The sequence below is a fragment of the Seriola dumerili genome, unplaced genomic scaffold, assembly GCF_002260705.1.
Source record: "Seriola dumerili isolate Sdu_G_001 unplaced genomic scaffold, Sdu_1.0 BDQW01000449.1, whole genome shotgun sequence".
NCBI lineage: Eukaryota > Metazoa > Chordata > Actinopteri > Carangiformes > Carangidae > Seriola > Seriola dumerili.
In genome coordinates, this window is record NW_019174704.1 from 48,163 (window position 1) to 68,169 (window position 20,007).

General features: G+C 40.6%; 1 protein-coding gene across 1 annotated transcript in view; it reads right to left on the reverse strand.

Annotated features, from left to right (window-relative positions):
- arhgap26 (Rho GTPase activating protein 26) overlaps positions 1-20,007 on the reverse strand; it is a 90,229-nt gene that overhangs the window by 42,511 nt on the left and 27,711 nt on the right. The window contains exons 2-4 of the mRNA XM_022762367.1: positions 5,962-6,057; positions 3,700-3,761; positions 3,280-3,351 (exon numbers count right to left, since the gene is read on the reverse strand). Of these exons, the coding sequence (XP_022618088.1) occupies positions 3,280-3,351; positions 3,700-3,761; positions 5,962-6,057 (230 nt within the window). The remainder of the gene's footprint in view (positions 1-3,279; positions 3,352-3,699; positions 3,762-5,961; positions 6,058-20,007) is intronic.

The window sequence follows — 20,007 nt, forward strand, 5'->3', positions numbered from 1 at the left end:
GCCGAGGAAATAAAATTCCCAGATCAGTGAAAATTCGGAAATAATGTCTCATCAGTCTGCGCTCAGACAAATCCATGATGTCAACCCCTTTTGCCGTCACATGACCCAGGTGTTGCACTGCCAAGCCAGTTTCAACAACAAGTAGAGTCCTTCAGGGCCAGAGGAGGAACAGACAGCAGCTGCAGAACGCATCAGAGATGATGAACATTCTTCTAAACAACAAGGCCTCTGTTTAAAGTCTGCTGCCTCTTTGACTTTGTCAATTCACTATGGAAATCATGCCTGAAGTGACAACTGCTGCAACTCTCTGTGTGTCTCCCACGTCGTGGGTTTCATGACATAATTCTGACTGAAAACACATGAAAAGAAATCAACTGAAAGAAGCTTGATTGTCTGACCTCTTTTATGAAAGGTGTATGTGTGTCTGATTTGTGTGTGTGTGTGTGTGTGTCCGTATATTAATATATATATATATGTATGACACAAATTACACAGTCAGTATAAATGTCAATAACTGCTCCCTTTTTCACCAAATCTCCAATCACCAATGATTTAAAAAAAAAAAAAGAAAGTCACTTTAAAGTCACTTCTATCCTCAGCCAGCAGGTGGCAATGTCTTCACAGTATGTTAACTGACTGATGCTAAAGTAAATGAAATGTTCTGATACAGCGCCATGTCCTAGACTTACTCATGTCAACCACAGTCAAGTTTGACTCCACACTCCACTTCACTGTCATGTCAACAATTACCAGGAAGTGCCACTGAAACATGAAGCCCACCAACACATCACCATCCCCCTGCCTGATTCTGCGTACAGCAGATGGCATGAAACACTTCATTGCATTTTTTTTTTTGTGTGTGTGTTTGTTTTTATATATAGTACCATGGTTCACTAACCGTCAAAGGAATATACTCTACTGTATTATTAACCATGTCCTCAACAGAGGCAGCACCGACTGTGCCTTGCTGGGGTTTAAACTGACTAAAACACTGACGCAGGAATGACCTCACCCAGCCATCAACCTTTAATGTTTGAACCTTAACAACTTGTTACTGTAACATAAATCCATGGGGAAATTACAGACACACAAACTTTACCAGCTAAATGGTCAAATGAAAATACCACGCTACGCTCTAAGCCTGAAAATTGAAAGCAGAGATCAGATGAATTTCACTGATAAAAATCATTACTTTTGCACATTCGTACATCTGTGTTCATTTATGTGACAATGTTTCACGACTGAGCGAAAGTTACATCACAACACCAATTCCTCAAAAAAAAAAAAAAAATCACTGCAGCATTAGATCATCTCAGAGAGTTTATTCTAAGTGTGCCGATTGTGCTTACAGTGAATGTTGAATTTTAAGATAACCCTTGTTTGAGACCTTCTATCTGCAAAGCTTCTTTTGATTAGTGTGAATTCCTAAAACTCCTCTGGTTGTTAGAGGTCTGCCAGCTCTGGAGCCTTTGGGACAAGGTGAAACTGCGCTGGGCGAAGAAGATGTTGTTGGTTCTTTTAGGGCTAAACTGGGATTAGTACATCGCTCATGGTGACCTGACTGTACAGATTATACGTTCACTTCTTAATCTGGCCACCATGTCACAATCAAACGGTGACCTGTTATAAAGGGATGGATTAGCCGGGTATGCGCTGATAACATGTTTAATACCGCACGTATCAGCGGAATCCCGCCGTGGCTACTCATCTAGGTCCTATAGCTAATGACTGCGCAGGGTAAGTGTACCATGACCTACTGTAAGGAGATTACAAACACTCAAACATGGCATATTCACAAAACGGGGCAAGGGATTACCCAGAAAATGTACAGTATAGTACTTATCTTTTAATTTAACAGTGTTGCAGCACTTATTTTGTCGGAAAACAAAAACTGAATCTGAATGAAACTGCATATGTGAGACTCTCTGTGACGCCCTGTCCAATGGAGTCATTTAGTATTGAATATTTTTACAGTGATTCAACAGAGTTGGTCCAAGATAGAGCGATTAAAAAAGGTAATCATCGTCCCTGTTTACCTAGTTGCTTACTTTTTTATGTTCAACGTTTCCATACCTTCCTGTACACTCAGTGGAAGTACAAAAGATTTATACTCACTGAAACACTAAAACAACACCGGCTGCGCTGTGAGGGAGTCCTGTTGGCCTCTGAGACCCCCCAGTGGTGAGCAGTGATTTATGGCGGGATTATGTATTCCTCTAATCTCCTATCCAGGTCATGTAGCGACGGCACAGACCTTGACACATAGACACTCGGTATGGGTGCGACACATGTATATGTTGTTTATAGTATAGCCTTTTATTTCAAGCTGGTCTTAAAAGGACAAAATGCCATATCATGGCATTGCTTTCAGTTTCCAAGATATTGTACTTGATATACTTGTACTTGGTATTTGGCTTGTTCGTCTATCAAATTCTAAAGTCGTGGCTCATAGCGAAGCTGCAAATTCAGAAGTATTATAAAATGACTAGGATGTAATTTAAATCTCTACTGTATATTGAACATCACTACAGACACTCCAGGGAATAACTGTAATACTGTGATACTGTAATACTGTAATTATCCTGCAATAGACAGACTCAGTGGAAATTTTATATGTGCCAATAGTTTGAAAAAGGTCATATGAGCACATTTTTCTGTGGAGCTGCTGTGATCAAGTCTTTTTCAAGGAAAATTACATAAGAATAGAGTGACGACAAATTATACTGTGGTTAATCCTGTCCAGACGTACTGAGCAGATAGAAATAAAGACACTCTCCGGTGTTTGAAAATCAGATAAACCGCGGCAACGTCTTCCGAGTGGTCGGGATGCGGAGGTGCTAATGTTGCTGCGACTGCAAATCATTTCACCTCCATTAAAGTGCCAAAGGTCGCACATCAATTACAACAGCTCCAGTGAGCTGAGGTGGTTCCTGAAGTTTAACAGTCGTCATCATAAAGCAAAGTTCCAAAATCTGATGAATCACATTTCAAGCTTTGGTAAAACTGCTGATAACTGAAAACTGCCTGATAGTTCAATGTACAAATAAATATTAAAGTTTGAAGAAATACTGTATAGTGTTATTAACGCTATGTTTTGGGTGGATGTTATGCAAGGCAGTGCTCCTGTAACAGCTGCGGAAGCACTAAAAGGATTTTATTGATTTAGTGATTTTCACTGCCAGTACACGTGTATCAATACCAGTGCACTGTGCACGTGTGGGGAGAGTCGGCTCAGCTCCGTCACCAGTCCTGTGGCTGTGCACTGTCACTCTCCCTTACCTTGGCTGCGCTGATCTGTTCTTTCCTGAACCGCTCCAGAGGCATAATCAGCACGTCATTGGCGTTCTCGATCTGGGGGCATGCGCACACGCACACACACACACACACACACACACACACACACACACACACACACACACACACACACAGACACAGACACAGTTTATTACTGAATTACTGACATCTTTTGAAATTAAAACGGTTACATCATTTTCTGTAAAAACATAACGATGCAAACCAAAGCTAAAGGCTATCTGTTAATATTATATAATGAAAAGACTAAATTATTTACCATATGCTAAAAATAAATTACTTGACCTCTGAGTCATTTTGACTAACTGACTTAGGGGTGACTCCTCTCAGTGTCAGAGTATCTGCAAAGTAACGACAATACTCCCTCCCATCAACCAGATCACTCACCATCCGTGTCCTCTCATCCTCCAGGTTCTGCAGGACCGCTGCAAACTCCTGAAGAGACTTGGCTGAGGACAGATATGTTGGCAGACAGGGGGAAAAAGAGAAAGAGACATAAGAAGACAAGAGACAATTGGAAAGAGAGAGGGAGAGGGAGAAAAAGTCAGTATTTCAAACAGTGATGGTGAGACACACACAAGTACAGGCAGACAGAAACATAGTGTTTAAAGAAAGTTGGCGAAAGGTGGCGATGATGAAGGTGCTTTGTGTCTGTTCTTGGGCCTCTTACAAATTTTTCTAAAGTCATGACACAGCAGAGTAATTAACTGGAAATGAAACTGCAATTTAGAGGTTTAGAGCACAGCTCAGTGCTTGTTCCCTCGCTCGCTGGCAAGTGAAGCACAGCCACATTGTTTTGGGCCAGACTTTCCACTTCAACTGCCTCTGTCTCCCTGTACAACACTTCACACACACAAACACACACTTCATTCTTTAGACTCAGTGAGTGCACATACATATTGAACATGTGCTGCATGTGCACTGGAATGTAAAACAAACAAACAAAAAAAAACATTACACATGTACATGCAAATACAGTGCAGCCCAAGTTTATTTCTTAATCATTACATGACAGAACACACACTCTCACACACACACACACACACACACACACACACACACACACACACACACACACACACACACACACACACACACACACACTCTGCTCCTCAACATTAGACTTCAAGCTACAGGATTTGGTAGTTAGAACCAACTATAAAAGAGAGGGACCACAGGACTATGCAAGGAATGTATTAAAAAAAAAACAACACAACCTTTAATAAAGCCTATAAAATGCAGCCAAACAGTTTCCAAATCAATCCCACTGAATGATCCAAATGTGATACTGAGCGAATTACAATGGAATACTGAACTGGCGAGAGTAACAGAGGCTATTTTAAGGCTACAGTATTACGACATTGGGTTGGGAGCAACCACTATTTTTTTTTTTTTTTTAAAGTGTAATTTTTTTAACTGATATCACTGTCGATCGGCTCGGTGTGAAACAACTGTATCACAGAGTTTTGGCCTGACTACGGCTGCGAATATCCTTTAAAACAACAGTGCCGCCCAGCTGAGCAGCAAGCTGTTCAGGAAAGATAGTTAAAGACAGTTAAACAACAGTGGAGGGTGAGTCAGGCCCAGTGAGGAGCTGCGGCCTGCACGGACGGAGCCAGGCAGCATGAGAGGGTGTGGTGGCCGCTGCGTGTTTCACAGCAGGTCTGTTTGGACACACAGAGAGCACTACAAAGCCTGGATGAGATCACGGAATTAAGCGTTACGGATATTGTCGTGTACACCAACATTACACAATATTCTCATGTACGTCAATATGTGTTGGGGTCAAGCGCTGGTTGGAGAGGGCAGAGTCAATCATCACTCTAGATCTTATGTAAATGACGCTTTTTTTATTGGGAATTAGTAGAAAATCTACACTGTAAACTGGACTGTAGATCTCATGTTATATGTGTAACAAATGCTCCTGATGCCGCTGGAGAAACACACTTATTGATTCTCAGCACATCTTTTGATCACAACAGACAAATGAACGCGAAGAGGATTAGACCTCTGCACAATGTGACCGGCTTCACTCTCTGTGTTCTGCCAGAATGCCACAAAAAGTTCATTTTCAGTTCAATGAGATACTTTAGACCATCATAAATGATATTATGCTTTAAAGATTCCTTCTGGCATGAAATAATGTGATTTAGAGAAAAGACGGATTAATAGTGATTCGAAATCTCGATCACAGGACGAATGATCACAGTGTTCAAATTTGGTATTTGAGTTTGTGGCCAGTGTACAATAATCTACTGCACTACTACCACTAAACTGTATGTTAGCTGCTGAAGAGGATTTAAATGTAAAGCGAGTCTTTCTCCTTTTCTTTACTCTTCTTTAGGCAACAAAGTCAGGGAATGGCCTGGCAGTAAAAATGACATCGCTTTCATTCAATTTTTACAATTTGTCAATTAATTGATGGGATTCGTCAATGACCAAGATTTAACACTAAAAACAACACAGGACAGATTTAGAGCAGAGGAACAGTTCGAGACTGTATGATCAACAAGCTGGTCTTTCCATCAGAGCTGATATGACTGTTTTATTTCAGGGACTAAAAATGGCAAAGCATCGTCTAAGCGTCTATTTCCAAGCTTTCCTCTGAAGGTACAGTGAATGTATTGGATTTCACATCAGCAAGCTCACCTATGCATATCTCATCATCCGTCTCGGCATCTCCGATGCACTGGAATTTAAACTCGTTGAGAGAGTCAGCAAACTTCCTCTTGGCTGTTGACAGACCTGAGATAAGAGGGAGGAGGGGGGAGGGGGGGGGGGGGGGGAGAAAAAAAAAAAGAGAAGCTGTTAGGGGTAGCAGTTTCATATTTCATGGTAAATGCATTAATCTGAAATATCATCATGATTCAACAGCTCATTGTAAGGGCGCTTCATCACATCACATTCTTACTATTACTACATACTCTTACTACGGTGTAGGAGAAACCCATTCTTTGTTACTCTTCTTTACGCAGTTACTGAAAGTGAGAGTGAGTGGGAAAAACCTAAACACAGACAGTCGGATAGTGTGCATGGATCCCCAGTGGCGTTAGTGATGAAGGTTGACATTTATGTGGAGATTTGTGTGTGTGCATGTGTGTGTGTGTGTGTGTGTGTGTGAGTGTGAGTGTGCACGTGCGTGCTGAAAAGTACAAAAAAGTTCCATTTAACTTAACTCACATTAGCCAAGTGAGGCAGCGAAAAGCCTCGGACAGATGGATGACTTTCAAATAATACATGAGGCGCTAAGAGCTCCTAGGAGACAGACACTCACAGCGAGTTTGGCTTCCCATCCACTTAAACTCAACGCAGGGTCACCTCCGATACAAAATTTCCTGTTGCTGGGCGGGCCGACCGAGGTCAGCCACATACACAGAATCGGCGTGAAACAGGGGAAGACACCCAGAGAGAGAAACCACTTATAACTTTCTTAGAAACTACTGAAATTGAGGAACAACACACTGCAAACAGGACCTTGCAGGCCATGAGAAACAATGAATTAAAAGGAATTTTACTTTTCAAGTAAGACAGAGAATGCCTTACAATAAGAGTGATGTGGGACATCCCACTATTCCAGAGAGACGAGGACAGAAATTTACACAAAGCGTTCACGAGCAAAGATGTATTTCAGTGGAAGTTTTTAAAAAAATGTGGGTGAAATGAAATGAAATCCAGACAAGGGTGCAGAGAAAGAGACGGAGAGGAGAGGAGAGATCAAGAGTCTCATGGAAAGACAGATGGGAGTCAGGGAAAGGACAGTGAGTGTGGAGAGAGGAGACAGACAGAGCGTAATTGGCCATGTTCATGTAAATACCACAAGTCCTCCATGCAGATCTGTGTGTGTGCGTGTGTGTGTGTGTGTGCATGTGTGTCATCTGCTGTAGCTTGCCAGTCGCAGAAATGAATCGCAGGCCTAGCAGCTCCTGCATGTGCTGCCAGAGACACACACACACACACACACACGCTGGCACCAAGACACACACACACACACACACACACGCTAGCACACAGACACACACACACACACACCCCTCTCTCTCTTGTGACTGACTCATGAAAACATAGCAGGATGTCAGTTAGCTGTGAGTCACAGTGGCTCCGTAGCCTCAAAATAACTAAAGTATGACCAAAATGAGACCACACTCCAACCTTGAAGGATAAACTGCGGTTTTACAGTGCCAGTGTCCAGTAAAGGAAAAAAAAAAAAACTAATTCAGCTCCATTTCTCACGTTGTGACAAACTATAATAAAATGAAAACTACAGCAATAAGCTGGAGGGCAAAAAAAAAAAAAAAAAAAATCTAGCAGGATACAATCAATGTGGATCTTCCATTCTTTCCACTAGATTGAAAAAGGACCGAAAAAGAACACGACTTCTAAGCAACTCAGTTACAAAAAGATTTGCATAAATGTAAAATGTGACACAGCCGAACAGTAAATGGGCACAATTTATTCGTGGTGCCATTTTTCACTGTTGAGCAAAAGAAGTTGTGTTTAGGTTTGAGACAGCACGGAGGTTCCGTTACAACAAGCAGAATACAGCCTCCTCTTTGAAACTGCTGCGTGTGCATCCCTAGCTTCAAAACCCAGAAATCTCAGCACCTGGCAAAGTCATCTATGAGAGACTACAGTGACTCAACAACCTCAACACGTGAAAGCTCTGCAGACACGTCAGGGTGCAGTAAGACAGCAAAATCTTACATTATAATTAATTGAAACTGATGGTTTGGTTAGAGGGAAAAACATTTTTTAAAAAGACCAGAACTGTAATTTTGAATGTTGTCACATTTGAGATTAAACATCTGCAGCATCTGTACGATCAAAATCAGCAACATTACATATTGTCAAATAAGGGAGGCTACACTGACAACAGTCCTTGGGTGTAAACCATATTAAAAATGCATTACTGACAGGATCTACTTTTTCAGATGTGACGCGGCTGATGTTCCTGTTCTCTATCACACATTGTTCACTGACCTTTTTTTTTTTTTTTGTAGTTTTTCATTTGTTCTCTCTGGTAGCGCAAGTGCGTAATTTTCAGCACGGGTGGCTGCACAAACACACACCACCCACAACCACCCACCCTATCCTAACACAATCTAAAATCTCCACCCCTCGATCTTATTTCATACGCACCCTGTAACTGTCCTGTGTTATGATAGCTGTCTGTCTAGTATGTTTTATGGTTTCTCAGTCACCGTGTCATCTATGTCACTCCTTAATTGTCGCGGTATTTCAAAATAAAGTATATTTATAATTTTTTTTTTTTTTTTTAAAGCATGGGTGGCCTCAGTGGGAATCAAATCCAGCTATGGCAACACTGACGTCACCGGGCTACACAAAAGTTTCTCCTCTCTTATTTTTGGCCTCCACCTCTCTTCCTTCAGACAGTTCCTCTCAGCACCTTGTGAGTGAGACGTGCCTGTCGTAGATCATTTCTTCACTCTGGATGAAGCCACACTCCACGTGCTCACCTTCATAAACATCAAAACCAACCCACAGACTGAGGGGTAGGAAAACTGTAGGCCGTAAGACAAAAAAAAAAAGAATAGAGCCTCAGATACACTTACGCTCTTGCATATCATCTTTTTATGTTTATGTTTTCTAATAGTTACTGCGCGTCATTAACTCCCTCTTATCAATCACTCTTATCACTTTGTGCATTTTCCAGCTTGCCTTTTGATGATACAGGAACAGTGACAACTATCAGACGCAGATGCTGAGACTATCTTCATTTCATGAAGAGATATGTCACTTGCATAAAACGTGTGCCATTGATTTCTGAGACTACTGTGAGCAGCATAATGGATTTACAAAGCACCGGTGATAACACCCATATCTCGGGACAGGTATTAATAGCCAATGGAATTATTACTTTTACAATCAGCCTAAAAACCTGATGAAAAGATTTCAAGAGACAAATCCAAGACAGTTAGATATAGTAATAGAAAAGAAACAAAGAAAATGTTTGTGTATTGTGTTTTAGGGGAACCGGGATCTTGCGCCCGTTTCAGTATCTTCATTTTAAAAGGAAATTCCATAGTAGCTTCAACATTTAGACATGAAAGCTGCTGCATGACTGAGCATGCAGAGATTGGTCGGCGATGAATTTCTTCCTGTATGACTTTTGAACATTCATGCAAAATAGTGAGTTCGTCTTAGATAGACCTTCAACGGCCTGAATTCAAACTGTCTCCATTAACAGAAAACTTTATTCCTTCCTGTTTTTTAATGTTTCATCATCAGCCTAGGAAGTATCTTAAATGTTGAACAGTTGGTTGCGGTGAACATAAGACTGACTACAATTTTTTAAACTTCCCCCACTTCTGCAAATACGTTACCGGAGTTACTCATTACACATGTCTGGAAAACACCTTTTGAAAATTCATGTTACAGGACAAGGAAATCATTTTCATAAATCTTTGATATACTTAGAGAGACAGAATTTCCATTGGGTTTTTAAACTTCTACTTTGAAAATTTAGAGCAACAAAGTGTTCTCACTAAAAGCAGTACATGTGAAATCCCCTTAAAAACGCACACGTGTGTATTTTCAGTTCACAGTCGAAGAGCAGAGTCAAAGTTTTAACTTGATCAAAGAGATATTTTTAATTTAGCATGACGTTCAAACTGTCATAAACTTAAGTACATCTCAGGCAGAGCGTAAAAACAATACAAAAAACATTTTTAATAGATTTCGCCTGGTGTGAGTGTTCCCTAACCCCTCAATAATGAAGGCTGGCAGAGGCACGTTAGGTTAGATCATTATATTTTATAGGGGCATTTTTAAAAAAAAAAAGTACAGCACTCAACACAGCGTATTCGTCAGTAAAATGAGCATCCAAAGGTTAACACTGATTCAGAAAAGAAAATGCTTAAAAACCCTCAATACAATAGATTTCTATGTAGATGAAGGATCGCTACTGTATGATTGGGGAAAGGGAGTCGTCCTCTGTACTGTACGTAACACAAAGACTTGATATGGCTAAAAAAAAATAAAATACTCAGGTGTGGTGATCAAAAATTGTCATGTCAACAAGTTAACCAACTCAAAAGCTTGAAACAATTTTACCTTCAAGATGGACCGTTCACTTTAATTATCTCCGTTTGTTTGTTGGTTTCCTTGTTCCTTGTTTGTTAGCAGGATTACACTAAAAGAACAGAACTGATTTTAACCAAACTTGGCGGAGGGCTGGGATGTGGGCCAGGGGAAAAAAACCCCCATTAAAATGGATCTGGATCATTTACTATGAATTAGAATTTTTTCCTCTGAAGTCTGGTGTATGTTGTTCCACACTAGCAAGCGCTCTACTTACTTTCTAGTTTGTCTAATAGGTTACAAATATATTGGTCATTAAAACCTTTAGCTGTGGACAGATGTGAAAATCTGATTATGTAAATGATGTCAATTGCTTCTTCATTGTTGGACTTTTTTCTTTCATGATCATTTTATAACGGCACTTCATTCCGAATGTGGTTTATATTCATTTGTGGCGTTATGTCACATTATAAAGGCAGCACATTCAACACAGTGGCTAATATTATATGAAAGGCCATCCAGATGTGTTCAGTTCCTTGCAATAATTTGATACAGTAATTGTCATCTGTTGCAGTGTGTGCTGAAACTATTATCATGCCATTACTGTTACTGTATTATTGTCTGCCAGTTATTTGACAGCGTTACTAACGAAAAAATTCGAATTTGACAAGGTCCATGTTGTATTTACATACCACGAGCAATGTTCTCTCTATTTGTGTTGGCTCCCTGATGACTGTGAAGTATGACTTCAGTATTCTACTTTGGAAACAATGACTTCAGGTTGCATCACCCCCGAAACAGCGATGTAAAGCTCATAAGTGTGCAATTGTGTTTAGCTTACTTGCCCTTGGAGGATGTCTCAGTGTACATTTTGGCAAACGCTATGATGAGGTAACATAAGATTGTTTTTTTTTTTCTGGCTTCTATATGTAAATACATCATGCGTGTCAGATAAATCACGCCATGTCATATCACTCCCAACACCATGTTCTCGAGAGATGCTGGCAACAGCGACGCACTCAGACACACGCAAGCACACACGTACCTTTATATGTCTGTGTACACACACATAGACACACACACACACACACACACAAGCCACACACTCAAACCATGTTTTCAAATCAAAACCACATTGCTTGGCTGCAAAATCTTGCCAACACAAATGAATTACTACAAAACATAGAAAAAATTACATCCCACAACAAGTACATTGTCCAGAGAGGCTTTTGTGTAAGAAATGTCTGCTTACAGATGTAGGGAGCAGTGATGCCTTACCATTTATGGTAGCTGTTTCATTGCACTGATTCACGAGCTCAAGTGCTTGGTTAAGAGATATTGAACCGATGTGTGTGATGAATAGAAGTAACAATTAATCTGAACAAAAATGAAATTACACTTAGTGGTATTTAGCCAAGCAGATAGTTAGGATTTATGAAATGAGGGTTTCCAGATGTTTGGACTTCTTACTGCCAAGTTACTTGGCATCATGCGCAGACTTTGATGTGTAAAGTTGTCAGTAATGTCTACCATCAGCAGAAAACTGTTGACAGTGAGGTCAGTGAATTATTCAGAGTAACCTAGACACTCAACACAACAAAGCAAACTGAATTCACCTTCACTGCACTTGGTTTTCGTAGCAAGTGTCACACAACACAAACACTCTGTGAGTAAAAGTGAAACTATCTGCATTACAGGAGAAGCACTAATACAGTATCTGACCTTGGCCTGCCAACGACGATGGGCATTTCTATTGAACACTGGCAACATTTAGACATGCACAATAAATGCGTGAAATCCATGTGAATAAACCACCAAACAGGATTGAATTACACGTTATGCTGCCCCTGCTGCTACAACTTTTACCCTGCTACAACAGCAGCAAGGGTATGTCATTGGTTCCTCTGCGTGGGTCTGTAGTCAATGTGATAAAAATGAAGCATTGGTTGGGAAAAACTCTGAAATATTTTGAATATGCCATATCAGATTTGCAGCTGGAAGCGGGAAAAAGCCCCATTGTTGGTGACTTCCAGATGATTGTAGCTGATGCTCTACTGTCACTGATGTTTAGTGTGTGTGTGTGTATGTGTGTGTGTGTGTGTGTGTGTGTGTGTGTGTGTGTGTGTGTGCATGTCCAGGCAGGAAGGACAGCGGAGGACAGTGACAGCTAAAAATAAGTGACCCTGTTGACACTCGCCTCTCTGTCCTCTTCCCCTCTTCTCTCGCACTTGTTTGACAGAATTCCCCTCATTCTTCTCTCTTTCACTTCCCCCTGAGCTCACGACACCATCCGATGGAGGCACACACAAGCGAATGCACAGACGAACAGCGCCACGTAAACAATACACATGAATTTGGGACTTTGACTACAGTATCTGCATTAAAATCCACTACTTAAACACATTCACGACAGAACAAGTAGTTGTTCTGGGCGAATTCAATTACCATGGAAACCCGGAGATGAATGAATTCATGCCATAACTTAGCGGATAATTCCCATTTCCTACTGGATGGGTATTATTTCAGCTATAATTTGTGTCAGTAGACCTAAGAATAAACGGAGGAGTGTGAATGCGTCACCCATGCTAAAAAGAGTTGTAAGCCCCCGTGTTTAGCTGAAGGTGTCAGAAGAGAAAATGAAGGTGCCCAGTAAATATTATCACTATTGTAAACATTCAATGAGGGATTAATACCAACATTTCAGGTGTGCTCACTGCGAATAAGCCGGTTTAGATAACTGAAGTACACGGTCAATGTGTTGATGTGTTCCCACAAGTATTTCACTTAACTTCACTTCAATTTGTTTTTAGCACTGCGCGGTAAAAAAACATTCGATACACAGTTTCAGACTCAGCAGCACAACACATAGGCAGATTTAAAGTGAAATCATAACATATGGAAAAGATATCCATTGTATCCTTCCACACTGTAGACCAGCTATATCAATTTACAGGACTCAACAGTCACGAGCGTTTCACTCATAAAAATGTTCAACAAAAAGGTTTATAAAACAACATCGATGACACAGTGACAGCGTGGAAACCAATGTTGTCCATTGAAAAAAAAAATGTAAAAAATAAAAATCACGCAAAGGGCCAAAACTGTATCAAGAATTCAACAGGAGGCTGAGTCCTCAGTGTCCACAACTGAGGACCTGATGCGGATCAGCTTGGCGGGGCCTTTCGGTAGAGCAATTTGATCCCAGTCCTGCTGTGGACCGCTGGCTGAGCTCAAAGCACGCAAGGCCACCTGCTTACAAGAACTGCTGGACCACTGCTGTCCTTTGTGTGTAAATGGACTGAGCTCACTCTTTTTGGCGCTTAGACCCGAGTAGAACTACTCTGTTATAGAGGTGTTCACACTGTTCATACTGTTTGAATCAGTAGTAATAATTACATAATTATCGAATAAATGCAGTTTGAAGCAGAAACAATTTCACTTTTTGTACTTTTTGTATTCAAAAGAATCAGCATGAGGCAAAGCAGATGTTTAATCTCTCTGGCTCGTCACATAGATATTTCATACAGACGGTTTGGTTGTTATGTGTGATTGTGCTGGTGCGGCAATCCTGTCAGTACTAAACAGTACCATGCTCTGTTTGCAGTTCAACAATGACATTTGAAGGACAAGTGGTTTTGGATACAGCTGGAATGAGGCATTTTGCTTGTAAATGTCTCCTCATGTCCCCTTAAGGAGAAACACACTATTTGATAAATTCTCATTGCGACCCTAAAATTCTTTATGCGCTCCTAAATTTTTTATAGAACACATGTGCTCCTTGGGAAAAATGTCAATTGCTTATTTAGAGGTGAAACAATTATTCAATTACAATGGAACAACGGCATTGAAAAATAATTGCCAGAAACTGATAATGAGAATAATCATTAGTTGGACCATCATGTAACTAACTCTGAACAAAACAATGCTCCCAGTCATAATGCAAGAAGTGTCCAGAGATGGTCTGAGGATAATTTAAGAAGAATGATGACCTGTCCACTACAGTCCATTGAACCCACTGAACAGTGATGTGCGCATGATCAGCTGTAACATGGGGTTAACGCAGGTGCTTGGTTACTGCCATGACATGTGGACATGTGTGGGTGAAAGGCTGTCAGCGTGAGGCAAAATAACACGCTTCTTCTTTCTGACTTGTCACACAGATATTCCACATAACGGGTTCGCTTGCAATGTGTGATTATACTGGTGTGGCAACCCTGTCAGTACTAAATATGCCAGTCACATGAGCTCAACAATGACATTTGAAGGACAGTGGTTTGGATACTGCTGGAATGAGGCACCCTGCTCACAAAAGGCAGCGCACACATACACACACACACACACACACACACACACACACACACACACACACACACACAGCACTGTAAGCTACACAAAAGGAATCTGTAATTAACCACAACCATGCAGCAGCACTCTACAACGCCTGCTATGTGTATTAACTCACAAACTCACAATCACACACACACACACACACACACACACACACAAACACACACACACACACACTGCAAAAAGAATGGGTCTGTGTGATATCAACAGGATATCCAGCAGTAGCTTGAACTCTGCAGTAGCTTTGTTCCACAAGCATGTGAATAGAAACTCTATTCATGAAGTGGGATAAACACACACACACACACACACACACACACACACACACACACACACACACACACACACACACACACACACACACTCATACACACACGCCACATACTATTCATCTGTGGAGACAAAGACAGATTTCAGGCTCCCCATCTAATTCTTTACATGACCCAGCAGCCAAGCAAGGAGAGGACTCAACAGACTCAATCATGAAGTGAAAGTAATATAAAATCACATGACAGTACATACTAGAAAAAGTTTTTTTTCTAATAATGGCATTGCTTTGGTTGATACTGACCAACCAGAAAAATGTGGCATTTTAATTCAATAAACTTCCACATGTGGCCTCTTTCTCTACATAGATGTAACATCTGGCAACAGCTCTTCCGGCAAAAAGAATATTTCATGTTGGCTGAGTGCCAGCCCTGTTGGTGAGAAGAAACTATAATAAAGTTATTTAACTTTTAAAAAAACCGTATTATGTCATGCACAAAAACTATTTCCTTCAGGCAGAATATTGACTGTTTAACAGCCTTTTTGAAGCAGTATTACGAAAAGTTATGCTGTCCATCGTGTTTCTTAAATATGTCACAATGAAACGTTGACAGCTATATTCTTGAATTGAAATTACACTGTATAAACAAATACAGTTCTCTCATTAATATTCAGGTCTACAGTGGAGACAGTGACTGATACTGGATGTTTGAGGCAGATATTCATATTAAAGATTTTTAAAAACCTTTAAAAACCTGATATTAGTAAATGTGTAGTTACAAATTCACATACAACATTTTCAATTAGAATCTAATCATTAAAGAATTGTGACCATAATGTACTGGGTGCGACATTGTTTCTAGATTACCTCAATTATGGGCTAAATTATGGGCTACTCCATGTTAAAATCATACTGCTGCCAAATCCCCTCACCTCTCTTAGCACAAGCCTGCAAAAACTGACACCTACCCGGCTGTCCCTTGGCGAAATGTGCTTGCTTTCTTGTATGTCGAGCTCTGTATGTATGTATATGTGTGAGTGGGAATGTGTGAACAGGAAAGGTTAATATTGTCAAACATCATGGCTGTGGCAATGAAGCTGTGTGAGTTGGAAAGTAAGATAATATCTGTCCAGTGTCTTTCCTTCCTCAACAATAAAAAACACAAAGACTACTCAACGTGTGAGAAGATTGTCAAACATTGAGCATGACCCTACAGTACATGGCCGGGCTTTGCTGTTGGGCAGAGAACACAAGGTCACCTTGACATTTAGCGCGGAGGAAACACTTCTTCCATGGCAACAATAAGTCACAGAAGCAAGGGAAAGTGTGTGTATGAGAGAGAGAGAAAGAAGACGAGGAAGTGGAGATGGCTTCTTTCAGGCGTTGCCATGGTGAGTTCAGGTTGGGGGTAAGCAGGAGTCAAAGGTCACCCTTCGTCTGTCCATTCTGCTTAGTCAGCTTTATGGGAAGCAGACGGGCTCGGAGCACATTGATGGACAACATGAACCGTCTCATCACTCTTCTTCTGACCACAGCGGAGCAGATATGGGTGATTAAGGTCAAATCTGGCCATGAACGTAGATCCCGTTACAGACCTACATTTCAGGTCCATCATCCGCCTGTAATACGATCCACCAACACAGCTGGAGAACAGTAGAAAAAAGGCTCAAAACTGTCCACTAATATTAAGTCAATACTATCTACTGCCTTGTCATACAGTCCCCGAGGGCTGTGCAAAAGTGGGTTAACGTTTGGAGGTTAAAGGTGGATTACTAATCGCAGCGGAATCACATTCAGCGCCTTCAGCCAATGGACTACATCGTGCCATGGATGTTGTTAATTTTATGTTCCAATTGAAAAATAGTATGACAGTATGTATTCCAGCTGAGCAAGAGCAAGAAAAGTCAATTTAAGTGTTTTGTTATAGCGCAAGGGAATTCGTATCCAAGATCATTTCAGCGCTGTTTAAGTTTCTGTTGGACTAAACGGCACTAACGTCATTTTGGAGATAGAAGGAAACAGTGAGAGACTGGCAGAGAAATGGGGAGAAAGAGAGAGAAAACAGCTCAGAGTTGTATTTTATCTCATCACCAACTAAAGGCTAACCTGGCTGCCTGTACAGTAAATGTGTCATCAGGACAAACCGCTGCCAAGCTGCCTGGACAACCTCCAGGCCGTGGCTAACTCTTCACACATCCTTGCACACATGCATGACACACATGCATGCACATAGAGCACTGTACATGAATATACTGCATATAGGGCTAAATTTGATTTTCTTCTTAATACTGATCCTGTATGTCACTTTATATTAGTAAGCTACGTACATGGATCGCCAGAGTCACTGGAATACATCCTATGGAGACCATGAATGTCTGTGCAAAATTTCACAACCATCCATTTAATAGTTTATGATATTCCAGTCTGGATTACAGTTGTCCAGCAACCAACCAACACTGTCATAGAACCGTGACACTAGCATTGCTACAAATATAAAAAAATTCCTAGATCCAATTCAAAATGGCTGACTGAAATCACTGACTGAAATGTGATTCTTTTTTTAAAAAAAAACATTTTTGCCAAATAACACTGCTAGAAATAGTGCTGAAACAGTGGAGTGGAGTCTCTGACTGGTCAGTCTACTAAGGAATGAAAATAATCTATTGCATTTCTGAAAACTGAATATTATATATTATTATAAACTGGTGGTCACACACACACTGTGAGCACAATATCTGTTATAGAAGAGATATTTTGGTCATAGACCTTCATTCGGAATTTAAAGCATTTGAGATCTTTGCCCATAACTTTGAAATGTTGTGCTGATAATGTGCAGGGGTCTACTTCATTTTAGAGCCCGACCAATTTATAGGCCGACCAATATATATATATATATATATATATCGGCCAATATATCGTTATCGAGATTTTTTTACTCCCTAATATCGGTATAGGCATCAGCCCCAAAAGTCCAACATCGGTCGGGCTCTACTTCATCTTCTCTCAATTCTATTCCAGACTGATCTACACATGTTTTACAGGTATAGAATACATTATATAAACTTATTTATGAAACAAAAATGGCCCAACTGTTTCCAATTCACAAAAGAAGAAAAGGTTATGGACTTTTGTAAAAAAAAAAAAAAAAAAAAAAAACTTTGGACTGCTAATATGCTAACATATGTGATTTTTTTTTTCTGCAAAATTTTCTTTTAACTTTATGGCATCTTTTTTGCACAATACTGAAATCTATCAGAAGTTCAAAGTGATTTAAGATACAGAACATTTTATTGGCCACATAGCTCCGCTTTCTATTACTAGCATGGAGACCATGTACAGTGTGTGTGCGCTCCAGGGCAATCCAAAATGTACTTACCACATCAACTACAGCTGTTGCAACAGACAAAAACTTAAAACACATACACACACACACACACACACACACACACACACACACACACACACACAAACACAGAGTTTCTACATACCTCTCAATCACACACTAACTGCTGCCACTTGTATAAATACTCCTGCTGGTGGTTTTACTACAGGCTGACACACAGACCCGAGGTCCAATACTTCAGTCACACCCCCCACCGACCAGCAATGCCAGCCATTCACTGTCAATTTCATATTCAATACTCGTTCAACCACAGAAAGCGATGAAAAAGGAAGTGAGGTAATATTAAAGCTACAATATAGTACTAAAGTTTGAGACTGGTTTAAAAACACATTCCACATTTTAAAACAGTGAATGAAACTGACTGTGCAGCATAATAGGTAATATACTGTGTGTGTCATTGTAAACAGGGTTAAAACAAGATGCCTGATTTATGATTCTTTAGTTTACAACTTTAATTCGCATAAGACTCAAAGACTCAAAACATGCAATCTTATAAATCCCAACACATCTGTAATGTGGTGACAAATACTGTACGTCTGTGCATCAGTCCAGGACAGGGATCTGTTCATGAACACATGACGAACATTTGTTTTCAAATTTTACGAGGATAATTTAGTGAAAACCTTTGTGTGTTTGCCAGCAGCAGCTCCGTGCACCATAAACACCACTAAGCTGTGATGGAACTCCCTCGCATATGGGAGTCATGACAGTAAACACACACACACACACACACACACACACAGAGAGGACCTTACAGGGGCACTCACTTGCCCACATTTGGAACCACTTATAAAAGCAAACATGGGCCAACACATGACACAGCACTGGAGTTGACAAAGCAAACACACACACACACACACACACACACACACACACACACACACACACACACACACGCACACACACACAATGGAAACACTCTCTCCCAGTGTCTATCTCAGCAGATGGCTTTCATCAGATCTGATTGTGTCAGTGCAGCGACTGAGGGGGCAAGTGTTTGTTTGTGAGAGAGATTGTGTGTGTGTGTGTGTATATGTGTGTGTATTGTAAAAGTTCACCGTAATTAGCTGGGAACAGTCAAAATCTATTCATTGCCCACATACAGAACAGCCAATTTTTCATCAAGCTAAACAATCTAAAAACACACACACACACACACACACACACACACACACACACACACACACACACACACACACACACAAAGACAGTGCACACGCCCCTCTTGCATCTTCATTCCTGTTTAATGAGTGTCAAACTGCCCATCCCAGGGAGGAATCCCAGGGAAGGAATTTAAGGAAGGAGCAAGAGAAAGAAGGCGAAAATGATAGAGAAACAAGCTCCTCAAATCCTTCCAAATCTCAGAGATTATAAAGTCAATGAAGCACTGTGTTGGTTTATGGTGGCTTTTCTTTGCCCTGTAATAGTACTTTGCTCATCAGAAACTGGGTGAATGGTGGTCAGAGGCCAACAAAGTGATTAACAATGGCTAAATAAAGCCTGGGAACAAAAAAGAATCCAACAATGACACACACACACACACACACACACACACACAGTCCCAACTAGAATGAACTGTTAAGAGTAAGCTGGTGGAGAGGGGGCAGGAAGAGACTGAGGAAACAGGGAGAAGCAAGAG